The sequence below is a fragment of the Dipodomys ordii genome, unplaced genomic scaffold, assembly GCF_000151885.1.
Source record: "Dipodomys ordii isolate 6190 unplaced genomic scaffold, Dord_2.0 Scaffold167, whole genome shotgun sequence".
Taxonomy (NCBI): Eukaryota; Metazoa; Chordata; class Mammalia; order Rodentia; family Heteromyidae; genus Dipodomys; species Dipodomys ordii.
Genome location: NW_012267383.1, coordinates 1,058,563 through 1,077,651, shown reverse-complemented (window position 1 = coordinate 1,077,651; position 19,089 = coordinate 1,058,563). Strand labels below are relative to the sequence as shown.

General features: G+C 42.7%; 1 protein-coding gene across 1 annotated transcript in view; it reads right to left on the bottom strand.

Moving 5' to 3' along the window:
- The window catches only part of Dennd5b (DENN/MADD domain containing 5B), a 164,433-nt gene that overhangs the window by 42,892 nt on the left and 102,452 nt on the right, over positions 1-19,089 (bottom strand). Inside the window, exons 6-8 of the mRNA XM_013033412.1 lie at positions 13,973-14,509; positions 9,316-9,547; positions 3,767-3,917 (exon numbers count right to left, since the gene is read on the bottom strand). Of these exons, the coding sequence (XP_012888866.1) occupies positions 3,767-3,917; positions 9,316-9,547; positions 13,973-14,509 (920 nt within the window). The remainder of the gene's footprint in view (positions 1-3,766; positions 3,918-9,315; positions 9,548-13,972; positions 14,510-19,089) is intronic.

The following is a 19,089-nucleotide window of genomic DNA, read 5'->3' as shown; positions in this document are numbered from 1 at the left end:
TGTGTGTGTGTGTGTGTGTGTGTGTGTGTGTGTGTGTGTGTACTGGGTCGACCTGGGTACTGCCCCTGAGCTTTTGTACTCAAGGCTAGCGTAGCCCTCTACTACTTGAGCCATGCGTCTACTTGTGGCTTTTTGCTGCTTAAGTGGAGATAAGACTCTCTTGGATTTGTCTGTTTGAACTGGTTTTAAACCTTAATACTCAGATCTTGGTAGCTGGTATTACAGGTGTGAACTATTGAGCCCCGCTCTATTTGCTCTTTCATCAGCTCTTCCCTGTACTCCTAAAGACTACTGCAACTGTCTCACTTTATTTTTCAGTACTACCACTTACTTGATGAATGTAACACAAAACCTCACTCCACAACTTATTCCTAAAAAAACTAAACCACCGCATAAATAACTGAGGAGCTTATATAATAAACACAGAGGAAGAGAAGATAAATTAACAAGCAAAATGTACTCTTGACGTAGAAGCCTTGAAAATAGCCCTATGACCAAAAAAATTTGGTGCTGAGAGCAAAATTTGCTCAAGGATCTAACAAAAAATAGGGTTAGGGTTAAGGGACAGGGCAATCAAAATGAACAGTAAAAATATGAAGCATTAGGTAATGAATTCAGAAAGTAAAGGAAGAACTGGGCACCAGATAGCTCATGCCTATAATCCTAGCTACTCAGGAGGCCGAGATCTGAGGACTGTGGTTCATAGCTAGCCTGGGCAGAAAAGTCCCAGAGAGACTCTTACCTTCAATCAACTACTCAAAAACCAGAAGTGGAGGTGAGGCTCAAAGTGGTGGAGTGCTAGCCTTGAGCCAAAAAGGGCTTAGGGGACTGTACTCAGGCACTGAGTTTATGCCCCACAACAACAATAATAACAACAACAACAACAAAAGGGAAAGAAGATAAGCCATGAAGGAACTTGTGGCTAACACCTGTAATCCTTAATCCTAGCTACTTTGGTTCAAAGCCAGTCTGGACAGGCAAATCCCTGACACTTTTATTCCAATTATTCAGCAAAAAGCCAGAAGTGGAGATGTGGGTCAAGTGGTAGAGGGACAGCATTGAATGAAAAAGCTAATAGAGTTTGAGGCCCTGAGTTCAAGTCCTAGACAGTTGTGGCACTGCATAAAAAAGGCACACAGAAGGAAGGTGGGGGGAGGGGCGGGGGGCAGAGGGACAAATGAGATTGCACATTGCTTCCCACACTCTGTCTCTCTTGGATCCACCTTTCCTGACAGCTCAGTTGTAGGCACAAGGTGAGGCAGGTTACCAGCTCAGCAGCTATTGCTAAATTCTTTTATATTCAGTACTGTGTTTCAGGTGATTTGCTTGGGTCTGGGCATGGAGCTCAGTGGTAGAGTACTTACTTGCCTGAGCACTTGCAAGACCCAGGTTGATCCCCAGTCATACAAAAATGAAATACAAAGTAACATAAAATAAAACAAAATTTGGGCTGGGAAGGTGGCTCAGTGGTAGAGTGCTTGCCTTGCATGCATGAGGCCCTTGGTTCGATTCCTCAGCACCACATAAGCAGAAAAAGCCGGAAGTAGGGCTGAGGCTCAAGTGGTAGAGCTCTAGTCTACAGCTGAAGAGCTGAGGGACAGCGCCCAGGCCCAGAGTTCAGGCCCCACAACTGACAAAAAAAATAAAAAAATAAAAATTTCTTAAGGTCTACCAAAGAGTTTCCAGATCTTAAAGAACAAAAGTTATCTTGTGCCTTTCTCTTAGAGTGGCAAGCATTATGTATAGGGTGTGGGTTGCTGAATCAACAGACCTAGGCTTTAATTCTAGTCTCACTACTTTCTAGCTTTGTGATATTGGCATAAATGGTTTACCCTCTCTGACCTTTTTTTATATGATAAGTAAAATATAAAGTTTATATACATGGATACTTATAATGACTAATGAGCTGATGTGTTTGGCAGGAAAGGTATATTTCTAATCACAAAAAAGTGATTAGAAAGAATAGCAATTACTTTAAATATAGAAATGATAATTATTTTCAAGTTTTCTGACTGATACTTGTAATGGGTGGAAGCTGCTTTAATTAAGACACTGATCAAGAATTCAATGTACTTGGCCTGGAAATGTGACCTAGTGGTAGAGCGCTTGCTTGCATGCATGAGGCCCTGGGTTCAATTCCTCAGTACCACATAAGCAGAAAAAGCCAGAAGTAGTGCTGTGGCACAAGTGGTAGAGCGCTAGCCTTGAACTGAAGAGCTGAGGGACAGTGCCCAGCCCAGAGTTCAGGCCCCACAACTGACCAAAAAAAAAAAAAATTCAATGTACTATATCCTACCAAATAGAGAAAAGTGAGGGAAGGAGTGGGTCAGATGGGATGAATGAGAATTTTGAAAAGGATAACATTGATCAAGATCCACTGTATTCATCAATTCCTTTGCTGAATGGCAACTCCTTTGTATAACTACTTAAAGATAATAAGTGGCAGGGGGGAGAACAATACATACATAAAATAAAATCACCAAAAATAAAGACTCTGAAAGCTCAACCCATAATGTATACTACACTAGAACTCTTTCCTTTAAGTTCACAGACTGCCTCCTCAAACCACATATACTTGATATCACTGCAACTTTATTTTGTCACTTGTAGGGCTTGAAATCTGGGCCTGGGTGCTGTCCCTCAGCTCTTCAGCTCAAGGCAAGTGCTCGACCACTTGAGCCATAGTACCACTTCTGGTTTTCTGGTGGTTAATGGGAGATTAGAATCTCATGGGCCTGGGCTGGCTTTGAACCATGATCCTCACATTTCAGCCTCCAGAATAGCTAGGATTATAGAGTGAGCCACTAGTGCCTATAGAGTGAGCCACTAGTGCCTGGATCCAAGGTAACTTTTTTTTTTTGGGTCCGGTCATGGGCTTGAACTCTGGGCCTGGGCGCTGTCCCTCAGCTCTTCAGCTCAAGGCTAACGCTCTACCACTTGAGCCCCAGCGTCACTTCTGGCTTTTTTCTTTTTGCTTATGTGGTGCTGAGGAATCGAACCCAGGGCCTCAGGCATGCAAGGCAAGCGCTCTACCACTGAGCCACCTTCCCAGCCCCTCCACAGTAACTTTCTATTTAAACCTAAGTAAATAGAAAATTCTAATATAGTTCAGAAACAATCTGAACAGCTATCTTTAGTTGATGAGCAAGTGGCAAGGCTGTCATTTCTTTCAGGTTATTAAAAAAAAAAAAAGACACACTGGGATGGCAGTGGCTCACGCCTGTAATTCTAGCTACTCCAGAGGCTGAGATCTGAGAATCAGAATTCAAAACCATCCTGGGTAAATGAATCTTTTTCTTTTCCTCCCAGTCCTGGGACTTGAACTCAGGCCCTCGGCACTGTCTCTGAGCTTCTTTTTGCTCAAGGATAGCAGTCTGCCACGCAAGCCACAGCACCTCTTCTGGCTTTTTCTGTTTATGTGCTACTGGGGAATCAAACCCAGCACTTCATGCATGCTAGGCAAGCACTCTACCACTAAGCCACATTCCCAGCCTAGGCAGACAAATCTGAGAAACTCTTATCCCCAATTAACCAGCAAAAAGCTGGAAGTGGAGCTGTGGCTCAACTAGTAGAGTGCTAGCCTTGAATGGAAAAAGCCAAGCAAGAGTATAAGGCCCTGAGTTCAAGCCTCAGTACTGGCACAAAAAAAGAAGGAAAGAGGGAAGGAGGGAGGGAGAAAACAAGAATCAGATAGATAAGCCTGATCAGAGTTGCAGACCACCCTGCCCTTCATTCCTGCAGTCACTCCAGTGAAGAACATGCTTACTTGTTATTGGTTGGTCCTGTTGCCAAGACATCAGACTGTAACTTTGGAAAGAACCCTTGCTCATATTTGCCTTGACCAATTTTCATATCCAGTAAATGCGGGTGGATTGCAGTGTGATCCATTTTCATCAGTCTTTGCTCAATTGATTGGGCTACAAGTTAAATTTATAACAAATTAGACATTTCAATGGGAAACCTTCTAAAATAAAGCTTCTCCCCCTTGTGCACCTACAGAAGACTCAACAATCATCCTGACACTCTGAAACAGATTTTTATACAGTTTCTTCAAAAATCAGTAAGAGTAAGAGTGTTCATTTTAAGTAAATATTCGATGGTTATTTTTATGGTATTTTCTGCCTTTGTCAGACATGAGGCAGCAGGATTGAAAAATCTATAATTTAGTATTGAAACAGTTTTCTTAAGTGGGTAATTCAATATCCTTAACAAATTTGTACTTGATTTAAGGGCAACATTAAAGAAAATGATGGAAATACAATATAAAGAAAAGGAAAGCCTGGGCACTGGAGGCTCATGCCTGTAATCATAACTACTCAGGATGCTGAGATCGAAGGACTGGGGTTTGAAGCCAGCACAGATGGAAAACTCTTTGAGACTCTTATCTCCAATTAACCAACAGAAAGTCAAAGAGGAGGTATGTGTCAAGTGATAGAGTGCTATTTTTAGCAAACAAGCTAAGAGACAATGCCCAGACTCTGAGTTCAAGCGCCAGATTGGGGGGGGGGAAGGGAAGAAGTACGTACAATAGCCTTATTACTTTATTTTTTTCTACAAAGACCTATGAAATATTCATGGTTCTTCGTGTGCACAATCGAGGAACTATGTAAAGTTTATTATATTACTTTAGCAACTATCATATACTCATAATAGGAATCATTTAGGAGTGTTTATTAGATCAAGAACAGACAAATAAACATGCATTTCTTACGTGTCCAGAAGAAACTAGCCTTAAATAAAATAAGCCAAAGTCAAAAGACAAGAATTCCTCAACACTTCTATTTTTAAAATACCTTGAATTGGGCCAGGTGCTGGTGGCTCTTACTTGGAATACTAGCTACTAAGAAGCTGAGATCTGAGGATCATGGTTTGAAGCAAACCAAGCAGGAAAGTCCATGAGACTCTTATCTTCAAGTAACTACAAGAAAACCAGAAGTTGCCCTGTGGCTCAAAGTGGCAGAGTGCAAAAAAGCTCAGTTCAAGCCCCACAACTGACAAAACAAAACAAAAACACTTTTTTTTTTTTTGGGTCCGGTCGTGGGGCCTGAACTCTGGGCCTGGGCGCTGTCCCTCAGCTCTTCAGCTCAAGGCTAGCACTCTACCACTTGAGCCACAGCGCCACTTCTGGCTTTTTTCTTTTTGCTTATGTGGTGCTGAGGAATCGAACCCAGGGCCTCAGGCATGCAAGGCAAGCGCTCTACCACTGAGCCAACTTCCCAGCCCAACAAAAACACTTTAAACTGGGAATATTGGAGACTGTCTCAAAGACCCAAGAAAGTGAGCTATTTTTCTGGCAAAACAAAACAAAGCAACTTTAATTTTAAGGGACTTTAATAACTGAATTTTTTTTTAATGTTGGCAATGGGGCTTGGACTTATGGTCTTGCCCTCTCACTTGGCTTTTTCACTCAAGGCTGGTGCTACCACTTGAGCCACACTGCTACTTTGGGCCTTTTGCTAGTTAGTTGGAGAATGTGAGTCTCTTGGAATTTAAACCATGTTGGCTTTAAACCATGATCCATTTGACCTCAGCCTCCTGAGTAGCTAGATTATAGGCATCAACTAAATCACCAGCCCTGCCACTTCCCCTTGAGTATATATTTAAAATTGCTATGAGAATAATCCAGTGATGCTTTCCAGTGAGTATACTGCCAGTGAGTACTGGACATTCAGAAGTGATGGGCTGGGAAGGTAAGGTGCTTGCCTTGCATGTATGAGGCCTTGGGTTCGATTCCTCAGCATCACATAAGCAGAAAAAGCCAGAAGTGCCACTGTGGCTCAAATGGTAGAGCACAGCCTTGAGCTGAAGAGCTGAGGGACAATGCCCAGGCCCAGAGTTCAGGACCCACGACTGGCAAAAAAAAAAAAAAAAAGTAGAAGTGATCAAATGCCTGCCTCAGACATCAGGGCTCTGTTGTTAAGACTGTCAAAGGCTTGTGTCACTATTGGTTTGCAGTAGTCAAGTACAAGGCAAACTCTGTTACTATCCACCTCTCATCTTTCTGCACAGAAATCATGAGGTTCTGGTGATACAGTATATATATACCTGTAACATGTACATACACACTCCATCTTTTTGGGGGGAGATGGGGAGAAGACAATTTTGTCTGATAGAAGAAATCACAGGGGCTGGGAAGGTGGCTCAGTTGTAGAGCGCTTGCCTTGCATGCATGAGGCCCTGGGATTGATTCCTCAGTACCACATAAACAGAAAAAGCCAGAATAGCGCTGTGGCTTAAGTGGTAGAGCGCTAGCCTTGAGCTGAAGAGCTGAGGGACAGCGCCAAGGCCCAGAGTTCAAAACAAAACAAAACAAAAAAAAACACAGTATTATTTGTGAGGAGTATTTACATTCACAACCAACTGCCTTTTTTTTTGTCTTTAAATTTTTTTTTGAAAAACCTGGAAGTGGTGCTGTGGCTCAAGTGGTAGAGTGCTAGCCTTGCGCAACACTGCCACCAGGCGTTGTTGGCTCAGGCCTGTAATCCTAGCTATTCAGGGGCCTAAGATCTGAGGATTGGGGTTCAAAGCCAGCCCAGGCAGGAAAGTCTGTAAAACTATTATCTCCAATAAACAACTCAGAAAACCAGAAATGGCACTGTGACTCAAGTGGTAGAGCCCTTGCCTTGAGCTAAAGAGCTAAGGGACAGCGCCCAGGCTCAGAGTTCAAGCCTCACGACAGAAAGAAAGAAAAGAAGAGAAAAGAAGAGAAGAGAGAAAGAAACTCATTGCCAGGCAATGAGTTCAAGCCCCAGGCTTGAAAAAAAAATTAGCCCTAGGCTAAAAAAAATTCTTTGATAAATTCCTAGGAAATGAAAGCCTTCACCTTATTTAATTTTCATATGGGTTACATCTATAAGGTACTTTTCAAGAGTTTCATATAATTTTTGGAAAGGCAGTGGAAGTATTAAAGTGACTGAGAGGTTGAAAGAAATCAGTTTTAATTGGAAAGACTTTCTTTTTCTTTTTGTTGGTCATGGGGCTTGAACTCTGGGCCTGGGCACTATCCCTGTGCTCTTCACGTCAAGGCAAGCTCTCTACCACTTAAGCCATAGCACCACTTCCAGTTTTCTGATGGTAAGTTGGAGATAAGAGTCCCATGGACTTTCTTGCCCGAGCTGGCTTTGAACCTTGATTCTCAGATCTTAGCCTCCTGAATAGCCAGTTTCATAGGCATGCGCCACCACTTGGAAAGACTTTCTAGAAGCACAGACATTAAGAAACGGGTGCTTAATTCTAGTTTACTAATTCTGTCAGGAGAAATAACATTTGCTCAAAAAGGCATTGTATAATTCATATGGCTTTTTTTTTCTTCTCTGTCAGTCATGGGGCTTGGACTCGGCCTGGGCACTGTCCCTCAACTCTTTAACTCAAGACTAGTGCTCTACCACTTGAGCCACTTCCTGTTTTCTGAGTGGTTAACTGGAGATAAAAGTCTCACGGCCTTCCTGTCTGGGCTGGCTTTTAACCACAATCCTTAGATCTCCACCTCCTGAGTAACTAGGATTATAGGAATGAGCCACGGCACCTGGCTTTTCACCATGGCTTTTAAAGCACTGAAGTCATAATGTTCTTTGCACAGGCACAAATAACTTTTATTTCTTCTACTTCAATCTCTAGAGATACAGAGATTACTGTTACTTTGTGTAGGGCTCTAAGGACTTTTTTTTGTTATTGTTTATTTTTGTTTTGTTTTTGCTGGTCCTGGGGCTTGAACCCAGGGCCTAGGCACTGTCCCTGAGCCAATTTGTGCTCGAGGCTAGTGTTCTACCACTAGAGCCATAGAACCACTTCCAGCTTTTTCTGAGTAGTTTATTGGACATAAGAGTGTCATGGACTTTCCTGCCCTGACTAGCTTTGAACCGAGATCCTTATATCTCAGCTTCATGAGTAGCTAGGATTACAGGGGTGAGTCACCAATGCCGGACTCAAGGACCTGTTCTTTTTTTTTTTTTTTTTTTTGGTCCAGTCGTGGGGCCTGAACTCTGGGCCTGGGCGTTGTCCCTCAGCTCTTCAGCTTAAGGCTAGCGCTCTACCACTTGAGCCACAGCGCCACTTCCGGCTTTTTTCTTTTTGCTTATGTGGTGCTGAGGAATCGAACCCAGGGCCTCAGGCATACAAGGCAAGCGCTCTACCACTGAGCCACCTTCCCAGCCCCAAGGACCTGTTCTTATGTGAGGTATAGTACAGGGTGATGTATCAGAGATCTCAATGGCCACATAAGACACTAATACTTCTTTTCTTAAGGGAAAGAGGAAGGCCAGAAACAAAAGCAGACAGAGTTCAGAGCTCCACATGGCTGAGCTTTCTTTCTCTTTTTCTCTTTGGTGCTGGTCCTGGGGCTTGAACTCAGGGCCTGACCCAGGACTGGCTTGCACACACATAGAAACACATGTGAAGTACTTGGAGCATATAATACTCAGTTGTTGGCTATCAATGATTACTTTATTAAACTGGCAGAGAAGACTAACCAAACTCATGATTCCATGAGGGAAAAATTGGTTGTCAGGGTTGAGGGAACCTCTAACTTGGATACCAGAATCCAGAAACTGAATTTCAGGGAACAAACCACTATAAGGCAAATATAATCTGTTTTAGTTATGTAAATTGGACAGCATCTCAAAGTTAATATTTCTTTTCTTTCTTTTTTTTTTTTTTTGACACAGGGACTAGCCCAGCCTGGCCTGGATCTTGTAATCTTCCTGTTTTACCTCCCAGATGCTGAGATTGCAGGTGTATACCTCTATTCCCAGCTTTAGATTTCCTGGTTTAAATTCATACTTTTTCTTGAATAAAGAAAAAAGAAGTGAGAGGTTAAGAAAAACCCAGTATCAGTAGCAAGACAGGAATTTTTTTCCACTGAAACAAAAAGATTAAGAAAAATCAAAAGCAATTTTCTACTTTACCTCCAATTTATTATGATTTTCTTCTTTTAACTAAGAGGAACATCATAAGAATGGGGATGCACAGAAAAAAAACTATAAACATCACTTCTTTCTCTCTGTGTGTGTGTATGTGTGTGTGTGTGTACTGGTACTAGGACTTGAACTCAGGGCCTCTCACTTTCCCTTGGCTTTTTTGCTAAAGACTGGTGTCCTACTACTTGAGCTACCTTTACTTCTGGCTTTTTGCTAACTAATTGGAGATAATGAGTAGCTACGATTACAAACATGCGCCCCTGGTATCTGGCTAGCACCATAACTTAATACCAGGATTAGGAAGTCTAAAACTGAAAATTAATTCTGTGGTATACAAGGCCAACAATACATAAAAAGGAATGATCACGGGTTTTCATTTTCAAAGGCATGTCAAATGTACCTGCTTCTTTTAAAGTGCTGCATTTCTGATAGATAGACGTCCGCAAGGTAGGTGCCCTTACATTATACAATCTCATCTTCTCAATCCGAGAGTCAAAGACCCGAAGCAAAGGATCTTTTTCTTCCCATTGAGACATAATTTTATTGTCAATAAAGGTGGCAAACATCTGAGTTTCAATGAAGCGTGAAAGAAATGGCAGGTAAGGCTCAGGCTGGTCAGACAGGAAAGAAGCCTGTAATGAGATAATTAGAAAATTATTTTTATAGTAAGACCATCTTAATAATATAGGATGAACCTGAAAATGATGTATTGCTAAGATCATTAAAAAAATCCTAATACATGAATCTGAGTTGAAATTTTTAAAAACTCCTAAAATCCTACTTTTCCTGCCTTCTAAAATTATAGGATTTAGGACACTTATGTCTTTAGCAATGATCTTACCTCTCAAAAAACATATATATATATATTTGTTTGTGTTTGTGTATATATGTGCTGATACTGGGGCTTTGTATTCTTTAACTTTTCTGCTCCAGGCTGGTGTTCTACCACTTGAGCTACACCTCCACTTCTGCAGGTAATAGTCTCACAAACTTTCCTACCCAGAATGGTTTCGAACTCAGATCCTCATCCTCAGCCTCCTGAGTAGGTAGGATTACTGGTGTAAGCCATCAGCACCTGGCTACAATTTTACTTATTATAGTCCAAATAGCCTTTAAAAACAAAATGGGCAAAATATCTGGCTTTTGATGTTCAGATGTTAATGGACTACAAGATTTAACGTCAACAAAAACTTGTTTATAGATCAAGGTCTAGTGTGCCCTAAATATTTTCCTAGTGAAAAATGAGATGGTTACAAGTCTTTTGAAATTGAAAATAAAACTTTCTCTCTTTTTTTGGCGGGGGGGGGGTCCAGTAGTGGGGCCTGAACTCTGGGCCTGGGCGCTGTCCCTCAGCTCTTCAGCTCAAGGCAAGCACTCTACCACTTGAGCCACAGTGCCACTTCCGGCTTTTTTCTTTTTGCTTATGTGGTGCTGAGGAATCGAACCCAGGGCCTCATGCTTGCAAGGCAAGCGCTCTACCACTGAGCCACCTTCCCAACCCATAAAACTTTCTTTCCCTTAGGAGTTACATAAAAAAAAAAAATCTGCTTCTATGGGCTGGGAAGGTAGCTCAGTGGTAGAAGCTTGCCTTGCAAGCATGAGGCCTTGGGTTCGATTCCTCAGCACCACATAAGCAGAAAGAGCTAAAAGTGGTGCTGTGGCTCAAGTGGTAGAGCACTAGCCTTGAGCTGAAGAGCTGAGGGACAGCGCACAGGGCCGGAGTTCAAGCCCACAACAGACAATAAATTGATTAATTAATTAAAAATCCCACTTCTAGTTTGAAACTACATAAAGATTAAGAAGGAAGAAAGGTCCAGGGCTTGATTTAAATTAGAACTTGAATTTCCCCAAGAATAAATCATGAATGTATACAAATTACGTTCAAGTTGGATAAAAATGTTAAAATATTGTTAAGTAAATGAGATGTACCTCAGAGAAGGAGCATATTTGAAGTGATGACATTTTAATCTTAGAGTTTAGTCAAACATAAAGTACATCAACAAGTTCTGATTGTACATCATCATACAGTAACCTCTAGTAGGAAATACCAGGTGAAATCAGAAAACAATCTTTTATGCTGCCTACCTTTATACAATTACTTAATCCTTCTCTGACAGCTGCCCCAAGGTTGTAGATTAACCCCTAGGGATTCCACCTTAGGGAGGTTTTTTTTTTTTTTTTTCTCCAAGACACAAAGAAACTATTTAGTGAAAGTGATAACTCAACCTAACAGCAGCCTCAGGCTTGGGCAGTCACAGCAGCTGGGACAGACTGTACCCAAGGGACCTAAAATAGTTAATGCACATTTCTGAGTGCTTTTGTCTGGTGGAAAGAGGTGGTGGATCAGTGAGGAACATCTGTCAGAAGGATGTTGTGAATGTTGGAAAGAAGCTGCAGTATGACAATCAAAAGCTCCTGTCATTTTCTGTCTTCCGTGTTCCCAAACTTCAGAACACAGTCTTACACTAACAGCAATCAAACCTAATTTACTTTTTATCTTTTTTGGATCCTACAATGATACTACCTTGGCTTCTGAAAATAAACTATTTGCTACCTTTTTTTTTTTGGTCCGGTCATGGGGTCTGAACTCTGCCTGGGCGCTGTCCCTCAGCTCTTCAGCTCAAGGCTAGCACTCTACCACTTGAGCCACAGCACCACTTCCGGCTTTTTTCTTTTTGCTTATGTGGTGTTGAGGAATTGAACCCAGGGCCTCATGCATGCAAGGCAAGCACTCTACCACTGAGCCACCTTCCCAGCCCCTATTTGCTACCTTTTAAAGAGTAAGCTATGACCTTATTATAAGGGAAAGATTGAACATAAGTAAAAAGATTTCTGCTGGGCACTAGTGGCTCACACCTGTATTCCTAGCTACTCAGGAAGATCTGAAGGATCATGGTTCAAAGCCAGCCTGGGCAGGAAAGTCTGTGAGATTCTTATCTCCAATAAACCACTAGAACACCAGAAATGGCACTGTGGCTCAAGTGGTAGAGCACTTGCCTTGAGCTGAAGAGCTAAGGGACAGCACCCAGAGTTCAAACCCCATGACCCCTCCCTCAAAAAAAAAAAAGAAATGAAAGGGCATAGTAGCCAGGTGCTGGTGGCTCATGCCTATAATCTTAACTACTCAGGAGGCTGAGATCTGAGGATCGTGGTTCTAAGCCAGCCTGGGCAAGTAAGTCTGTGAGACTTATTTCCAATTAACCAACAGAAAACTGGAAGTGGAGCTGTGGCTCAAAATGGAAGAGCACTAGCCTTGAACAAGAGAGCTCGGGGAAGGAACCCAGGCCCTGAGTTCAAGTGCCACAGCAGACAAAAAAAGAAAAGAAAAAAGAGAATAGCTTTAAGCCAGATGCTAGTATGCTGCTCAGAAAGCCAAAACATGGAGGATTTTGGTTGGAAACTAGCCTGGGCAATAAAGTTTACAAGATTCCATCTCCAGCTAACCAGTGAAGACTGGGCTGAAGGTGTGGCTCAAGTGGTAGAGAGCTAGTTTTTAGCAAGAAAGCTGAGCAAGCCTCAACATGGTTCAAGCCCTGGCACCTGCAAGGAAGAGGAATAAGCTTCATTTTAGTAGACTTAGACTAATTATAAAAGAAGAGAAAATAAGCCAGGTGCTGTCTCATACCTGTAATACTAGCTACTCAGGATGCTGAGATTTGAGGATTGCGGTTCAAATCCAACCTAGGCAAGAAAGTCTGTGAAATTCTTATTACCAATGAAACACCAAAAAGCTGGAAGTGGAGTTCTGGTTCAAAGTCATAGAGCACTAGCGTGAGCAAAAAAGCTCAGGGACAATGCCCTGAACTGAAGCTCCCAGAATGACACGAGAGAGAGAGAGAGAGAGAGAGAGAGAGAGAGAGAGAGAGAGAGGAGAGAGAGAGGAGAGAGAGAGAGGAGAGAGAGAGAAAGAGAGAGAGAAAGAGAGAGAGAGAGAGAGGGAGAGGGAGGGAGGGAGGTAAATAAGACTTTTACAGGGGCTGGGAAGGTAGCTCAGTAGTAGAGTGCTTGCCTTGCATGCATGAGGCCCTGGGTTCGATTCCTCAGCACCACATAAGCAGAAAAAGCTGGAAGTGGCACTGTGGCTCAAGTGGTAAAGTGCTAGCCTTGAGCTGAGATGCTGAGGGATAGCGCCCAGGCCCAGAGTTCAGGCCTCAAGACTGGGGGGAGAGAGGGGTGTGGTGGTACTTTTACAAGGTTAGAAAACCAGTGAGATTTAAGCATGTCTATAATTTAAGCACTATCAAAGTATAGAGAAAAGGTTATAGCAGTTTGATAACATAAGTCAATGACTAGCCTTATGATTTGCAATCTTGAAAAATTACTATAACTAATGTAAGGGCTGGGAATATAACTTAGTGGTAGAGTGCTTTCCCAGCATGCATGAAGCTCTAGGTTCCATTCCTCAGTACCACATAAACAGAAAAAGCTGGAAGTGGCTTTGTGGTACAAGTGGTAGAATGTTAGCCTTGAGCAAAAGCAGTTAAGAGACAGTGCCTGGCCTAGTTCAAGTCCACGAATGGCAAATTTTTTTTAAAAAAGTTAAAGAAAACTCTCCTAATATAAAATACTGGTAAACAAAAGTTCCTAATAGGATAGAACAGATGAAAAATGTGTATTTTGAACAAAAGCTGTAATAGAGCTAAGTGCCTATGGCCATACCACCCTGAATGCGATGTGCCAGATCTTGTCTGATCTCAGAAGCTAAGCAGGGTTGGGCCTGATTAGTACTTGGATGGGAGGTCTCAAGGCTGGGCAGCAGTGGCTCATGTCTATAATTCTAGCTACTCAAAACAAATCCTAGCCACCTGACAAAGGGCTGAAATCTGAAGACAGGTTGGAAGTCAGCCCAGGCAGATAAGTCAACAGGACTTTTATCTCTAACCATCAAAAAGTTGGGAGTGGTAAAGTGCCAGACTTGAGCCAAAAAGCTCAAGGAGAATGCTCAGGCCCAGAGTTCAAGCTCTAGGGCAAGCGTGTGTACATGCGCGCGCGCACACACACATACACACAGCAGTCTGGCACACGAATATGGAAAGGGAAGGTAGGGCTTTGTTTACTTTGTCAAAGTTCTGCATCTGTTCCCGATTGGTGAGCCAAGATTCCATGTCCTGGGCCGTCTGAATCACAAATGCTTCATAGTCAGCAAACATCTGAGTAAAACGGTTGGCGAAGACCTCTCGCAGCTGTACATTGAGCTGGTAGTCCCGAAGCTCCACCTCTTCACACTGCAGCTTCGAATCCTTTTCTTTTTCACTCAGAGAGGAGGAGAGGTCCATTTTTTCTACAGTCACCCCAGTCCGCTTGGCTAGAGCCTGCAGGCGGGCTATAGTGTCATTGCCCTTCAGGAGCTCATACATGCTGAGGTTATTGGTAGACACATTGCCATTCTTTTTGTCATTGACCAGATCTTTCAGAACTAGATTCTTCAATTTGGTGGCACTCTCACTGCTGTGGAGGCTGCCCTCTGGAGGAATGCCAAATTGAAAAAGAACCTCAGAGAGTTCCTGGATAAAATCAACTTTATTGGGGAACTGTGGAAACTCCTCAGGCAATTCAATAAAATGGTTATCGATATCCACAAAACACAAGTTAGCCTGAAAAAGGAAAAAGAAATACAGAAGTTGAAAGTAAAGGAATTTATGGTCTAAAATATTCTCAACAAATATTATTTAAACAACAACATGGGGCTGGGAATGTGGCTTAGTGGTAGAGTGTTTGCCTAGCAAGAATAAAGCCCTGGGTTTGATTCCTCAGTACCACACAGAAAGAAAAAGCTGGAAGTGCACTGTAGTTCAAGAGGTAGAATGCTAGCCTTGAGCACAGAGAGGCTCAGGACAGAGGCCAGCCCTGAGTTCAAGCCCCAGGCCTGGCAAATTAAAAAAAAAAAGATAATATTGCATTTATCTTTTTTTTTGGTGCCAGTCCTATGGCTTGAACTCAGGGCCTGGGTTCTGACCCTGAGCTTTTGTGCTTACTCAAGCCACAGCTCCAGTTCCAGCTTTCTGGTATTTAACTGGAGTTAAGAGTCTCCTGGGCTTTCCTGCCCTGGCTGGCTTTGAACTGTGATACTCAAGAGCTCAGTCTGGTGAGTAGTTAGGATTACAGGGATGAGCTATCAGCATCCAGCTTCATTTTTCTTTAATTTTTTTTTCTGATCCACTTTTCCCCCCATATTGTCTTTTATGTTAGCCACCTCAAGGCTCAGACTTTTTCTTTTGTGTCAGTACCATATGACTTAAACTCAGGGCCTTGTGCTCTTCTTACTTGGTTTTTATGCTTAAGGCTAGTACTGCTTGAGCCATACCTCCACTTCTGACTGTTTGCTGGTTAACTGGAGAAAATAATCTCATGAACTTTTCTGCTCAGACTGGATTCAAACCATGATCCTTAGATCTCAGCTTCCTGAGTAGCTAGAGTTACAGGCATGAGGCACCAGTATCTAGCTCCATTTTCATTTTGTATGGTATCTTCCTGTTATCCCTCTGCATCCCAGCTTCTCCCATGAGAAGCAAGAATACACTAGGAAACTACTCTACTGACTAAAAGGTCATAGTCAGATAGGAGTCCCAGTGTCACAGCTACTGGCCTGTCTGCATACTTCCACATAGGTCTCCTTTGCTCCGCTACGTCTGCTCAGAAAGAAGAAACAGGAAATACAAACTTGTGCTAGGAAAACTTCCTGAAGAAAGCCAAATCTCACACAACAGAATTATGCAAAGTTGCTTCCACTCTCCTAACATCATTAAATTTAAAAAATTCTATCAGAAGATCCCAAGAAGTACTGTACACATGAATTAAAACTATATTGAACACCTCAAATAAACATGCTGTGAGAACTACATACCATGTTTCTATTGATCAACCCCAACCAAAAGCTATCATGGACTTATAGTCACAAGCAACTCCATGACTGGAGGGTGTAGCTTACTATTAAGAGTACTTACGTAATATGAGCCAGCCTAGTTCAGATTGCAGCACCAGAAGAAATAATCAAGACAAGTTCCCTCAAAAGTAAGAGAACAAAGGACTAAAACTTAACTCTTGTAAGCCTTCCTGTGTCTCTACCTTGAAGGCTCTTACCTGTCATCCTCTTTTTTGATTTACTCCTAATACTTTTTTTTTTTTTTGTCAGTCATGGGGATTGAACTCTGGGCCTGGGTGCTCTCTCTGAACTCTTCAGCTCAAGGCTAGTGCTCTACTGCTTTGAGCCATAGCACCACTTTCAGTTTTTTGGTGGTAAATTAGAGATCATCTCTAGACTTTCCTGCCCAGGCTGGCTTTGAACTACAAACCTCAGATCTCAGCCTCCTGAGTAGCTAGGATTACAGGCATGAGTCATAGGTACCCAACTCTAATACTATTTTAAATCTGAGTTACTGATATTGGTTGTTTTTGTTATTTATCCATTTATTTTTTAAAAAGCTGTTGTCATTGTAGGGGCCATGCTAATCTCTGTATTATTACAATTTTACATTTTAGTATATGTGCACTTTTTTTTAAAAAACTCAGTACTTTGCATTCTGTTCAGCTTTTCCATCAAGACTAGGGCTCTACAACTTCAACAACATCTTTTTTTTTTGGGGGGGGGAGTCTGGTCATGGGGCCTGAACTCTGGGCCTGGGCACTGTCCTTCAGCTCTTCAGCTCAAGGCTAGCGCTCTACCACTTGAGCCACAGTACCACTTCCGGCTTTTTTCTTTTTGCTTATGTGGTGCTGAGGAATCGAACCCAGGGCCTCTGGCATGCAAGGCAAGCGCTCTACCACCGAGCCACCTTCCCAGCTCCTTGAACACCATCTCTGTTTGCAGCTTTCTGCTGGTTAACTGGAGATTACAGTCTCACAAACTTTCCTGCCCTGAGAGGCTTAGAACCATGATCCTAAGATGTCAGCCTCCTGAGTAGCTAGGATTACAGGCATGAGCCACCAGCACCATGCCTGCATTCATTCATTCATGTTGGTCCTAGGGCTTGAACTTAGTGCCTGGGCACTGTGCCTGAGCTTTTATGATCAAGCTAGCACTCTACACTTGAGCCATATTCCACTCTGGCTTTCTGGTGGTTACATGGAAATAAAAATCTCAAGGACTTTACTACCTAGAGTGGATCTGAATCATGACCCTCAAATTTTAGCCACCTGAGTAACAAGGATTACAGCACTGGGCTTCAGTTTGCATTTCTTTTAAAATGAAAACACCTCTATTTGTCTTGATATTTACACAAATTGGTAAATAAAGTCCCAAGGTGATGCCCACTTGAAGGAACCCCCAAAATGAAGACAGGTGCAGGAAGTATTAAAAAAAAAAAAAAGAAACCTATCTAGGCCAGGTTTTCTTCTCAATGCCTGGGGGTTGTTCAGAGGGCATAGCACAGGCAAACATTAAAACATTCCCTTGGGGACTTAAGTGTAGCTCAGTGGTAGAGTCCTTGAACTATTACCTATGAGGCCCTGGATTTGATCCTTAGCACCACATAAAAGGTAACTAAGCCAGATACAGTAGCTCAATCCTGTAATCCTAGCTACTTCAGAGGCAGAAATCAGGGGACTGTGGTTTGAGGCCAGCCATCTTAACCAGTGGGTAGGTGTTGTATGCCTGTTATTCCAGCTATGGGGGGGGGGGGAAGCACACCCTGGTCATACTGGTGTGCTCCTGTCATCTCCATCAACTCAGGGAAACACAAGCAGGAAGACTGCAGCTCAGGTAGCATAGGCTCTAGAACATCAAGACTTTATCTTGACAATAATAACCAGTGCAAAAGGTAGCCAGAAGACTGGCTCAAGTGGTAGAGCGCCTTGCTTAGCAAGTATGAGGTCCCAAGTTAAATACCCAATACTGCTGCTACCCTACCCCCTCAAAAAAAAAAAAAGGTAAATAAGTAATACTGTCACATAAAGAACGACCTGCAGCTGGGAGCCAGTGGCTCACAGCAGTAATCTTAGTTACTCAGAAGGCTGAGATCTGAGTATTGTGGTTTGAAGCCAGCCTGGGCATAAAAGTCCTTGTGAGACTCTTATCTCCAATTAACCACTCAAAAACCAACTGACAAAAGGATAAAAAGAACAAGAAAAAAGAAAGCAAGTAGTTCTGTTTCCATTTTTCTCATTTTTTTTTTTTGGTTTGGTTTTTTGTGTGTGTGTTTTTTTTTTTTTTTTGCCAGTCCTAGGACTCAAATACAGGGCCTGTGTGCTGTTCCTGAGCTTTGTTTTGCTTAAGGTTAGTGCTCTTCTACTTGAGCCACAGTGCCACTTCCAGCATTTTTAGCAGGTAATTGGAGATAAGAGTCTCACAGACTTCTCTACTGGGGATGGCTTCGAACTGTAATCTGTAATCCTCAGATCTCAGCCTCCTAAGTAGCTAAGATTGCAGGTGTGAGGCACTGTGGTCTGGCTTCTGTTTTTTGTTTGGTTTGGTTTTTTTGGTTGTGGGGCTTGAACTCAGGACCTGGACACAATCTCTGAGCTCTTTTGGTCAATGCTAGAACTGTACCACTTTGAGCCACATTACTACTTCTGGCTTTTTCTGAGTAGTTTATTGGAGATAAAGAGTCTCACTGGGATTTTTCTGCCCTGGCTGTCTTTGATCCGAGATCCTCACATCTCAGCCTCCTGAGTAGCTAGGATTATATGAGTGAGCCAGCTACACATCTCTCTTTTTTTTTTTTTTGTCGGTCATGGGGCTTGAACTCTGGGCCTGGGCACTGTCCCTCAGCTCTTCAGCTCAAGGCGAACGCTCTACCACTTGAGCTACAGCGCCACTTCTGGTTTTGTGGTGGTTTATTGGAGATATGAGTCTCACGGTCTCTCCTGCCCGGGCTGGCTTTGAACCGCGATCCTCAGATCTCAGCTTCCTGAATAGCTAGGATTACAGGAGTGAGCCACCAGTGCCCGGCATAAACACCTCTTTACAACTGTTTTTAGAAACCTTTCACCTCCCCCCTTTTTTTTCTGCCAATCCTGAGGATTGAACTCAGGACCAGGGTGTTCTCCCTTAGCTTCTTTGCACAAGGCTGGTACTCTTCCATTTAAGCCACACCTCCACTTCTGGCCTTTTGCTGGTTGGAGATGAGATTCATGGACTTTTCTGCCTGGGCTGGCTTCAAAACTGTGATCCTCAGATCTCTGTCTCTTGAGTAGCCCAGATTATAGGCATGGGCCACAAGCTAAATTCCTTTTTAAA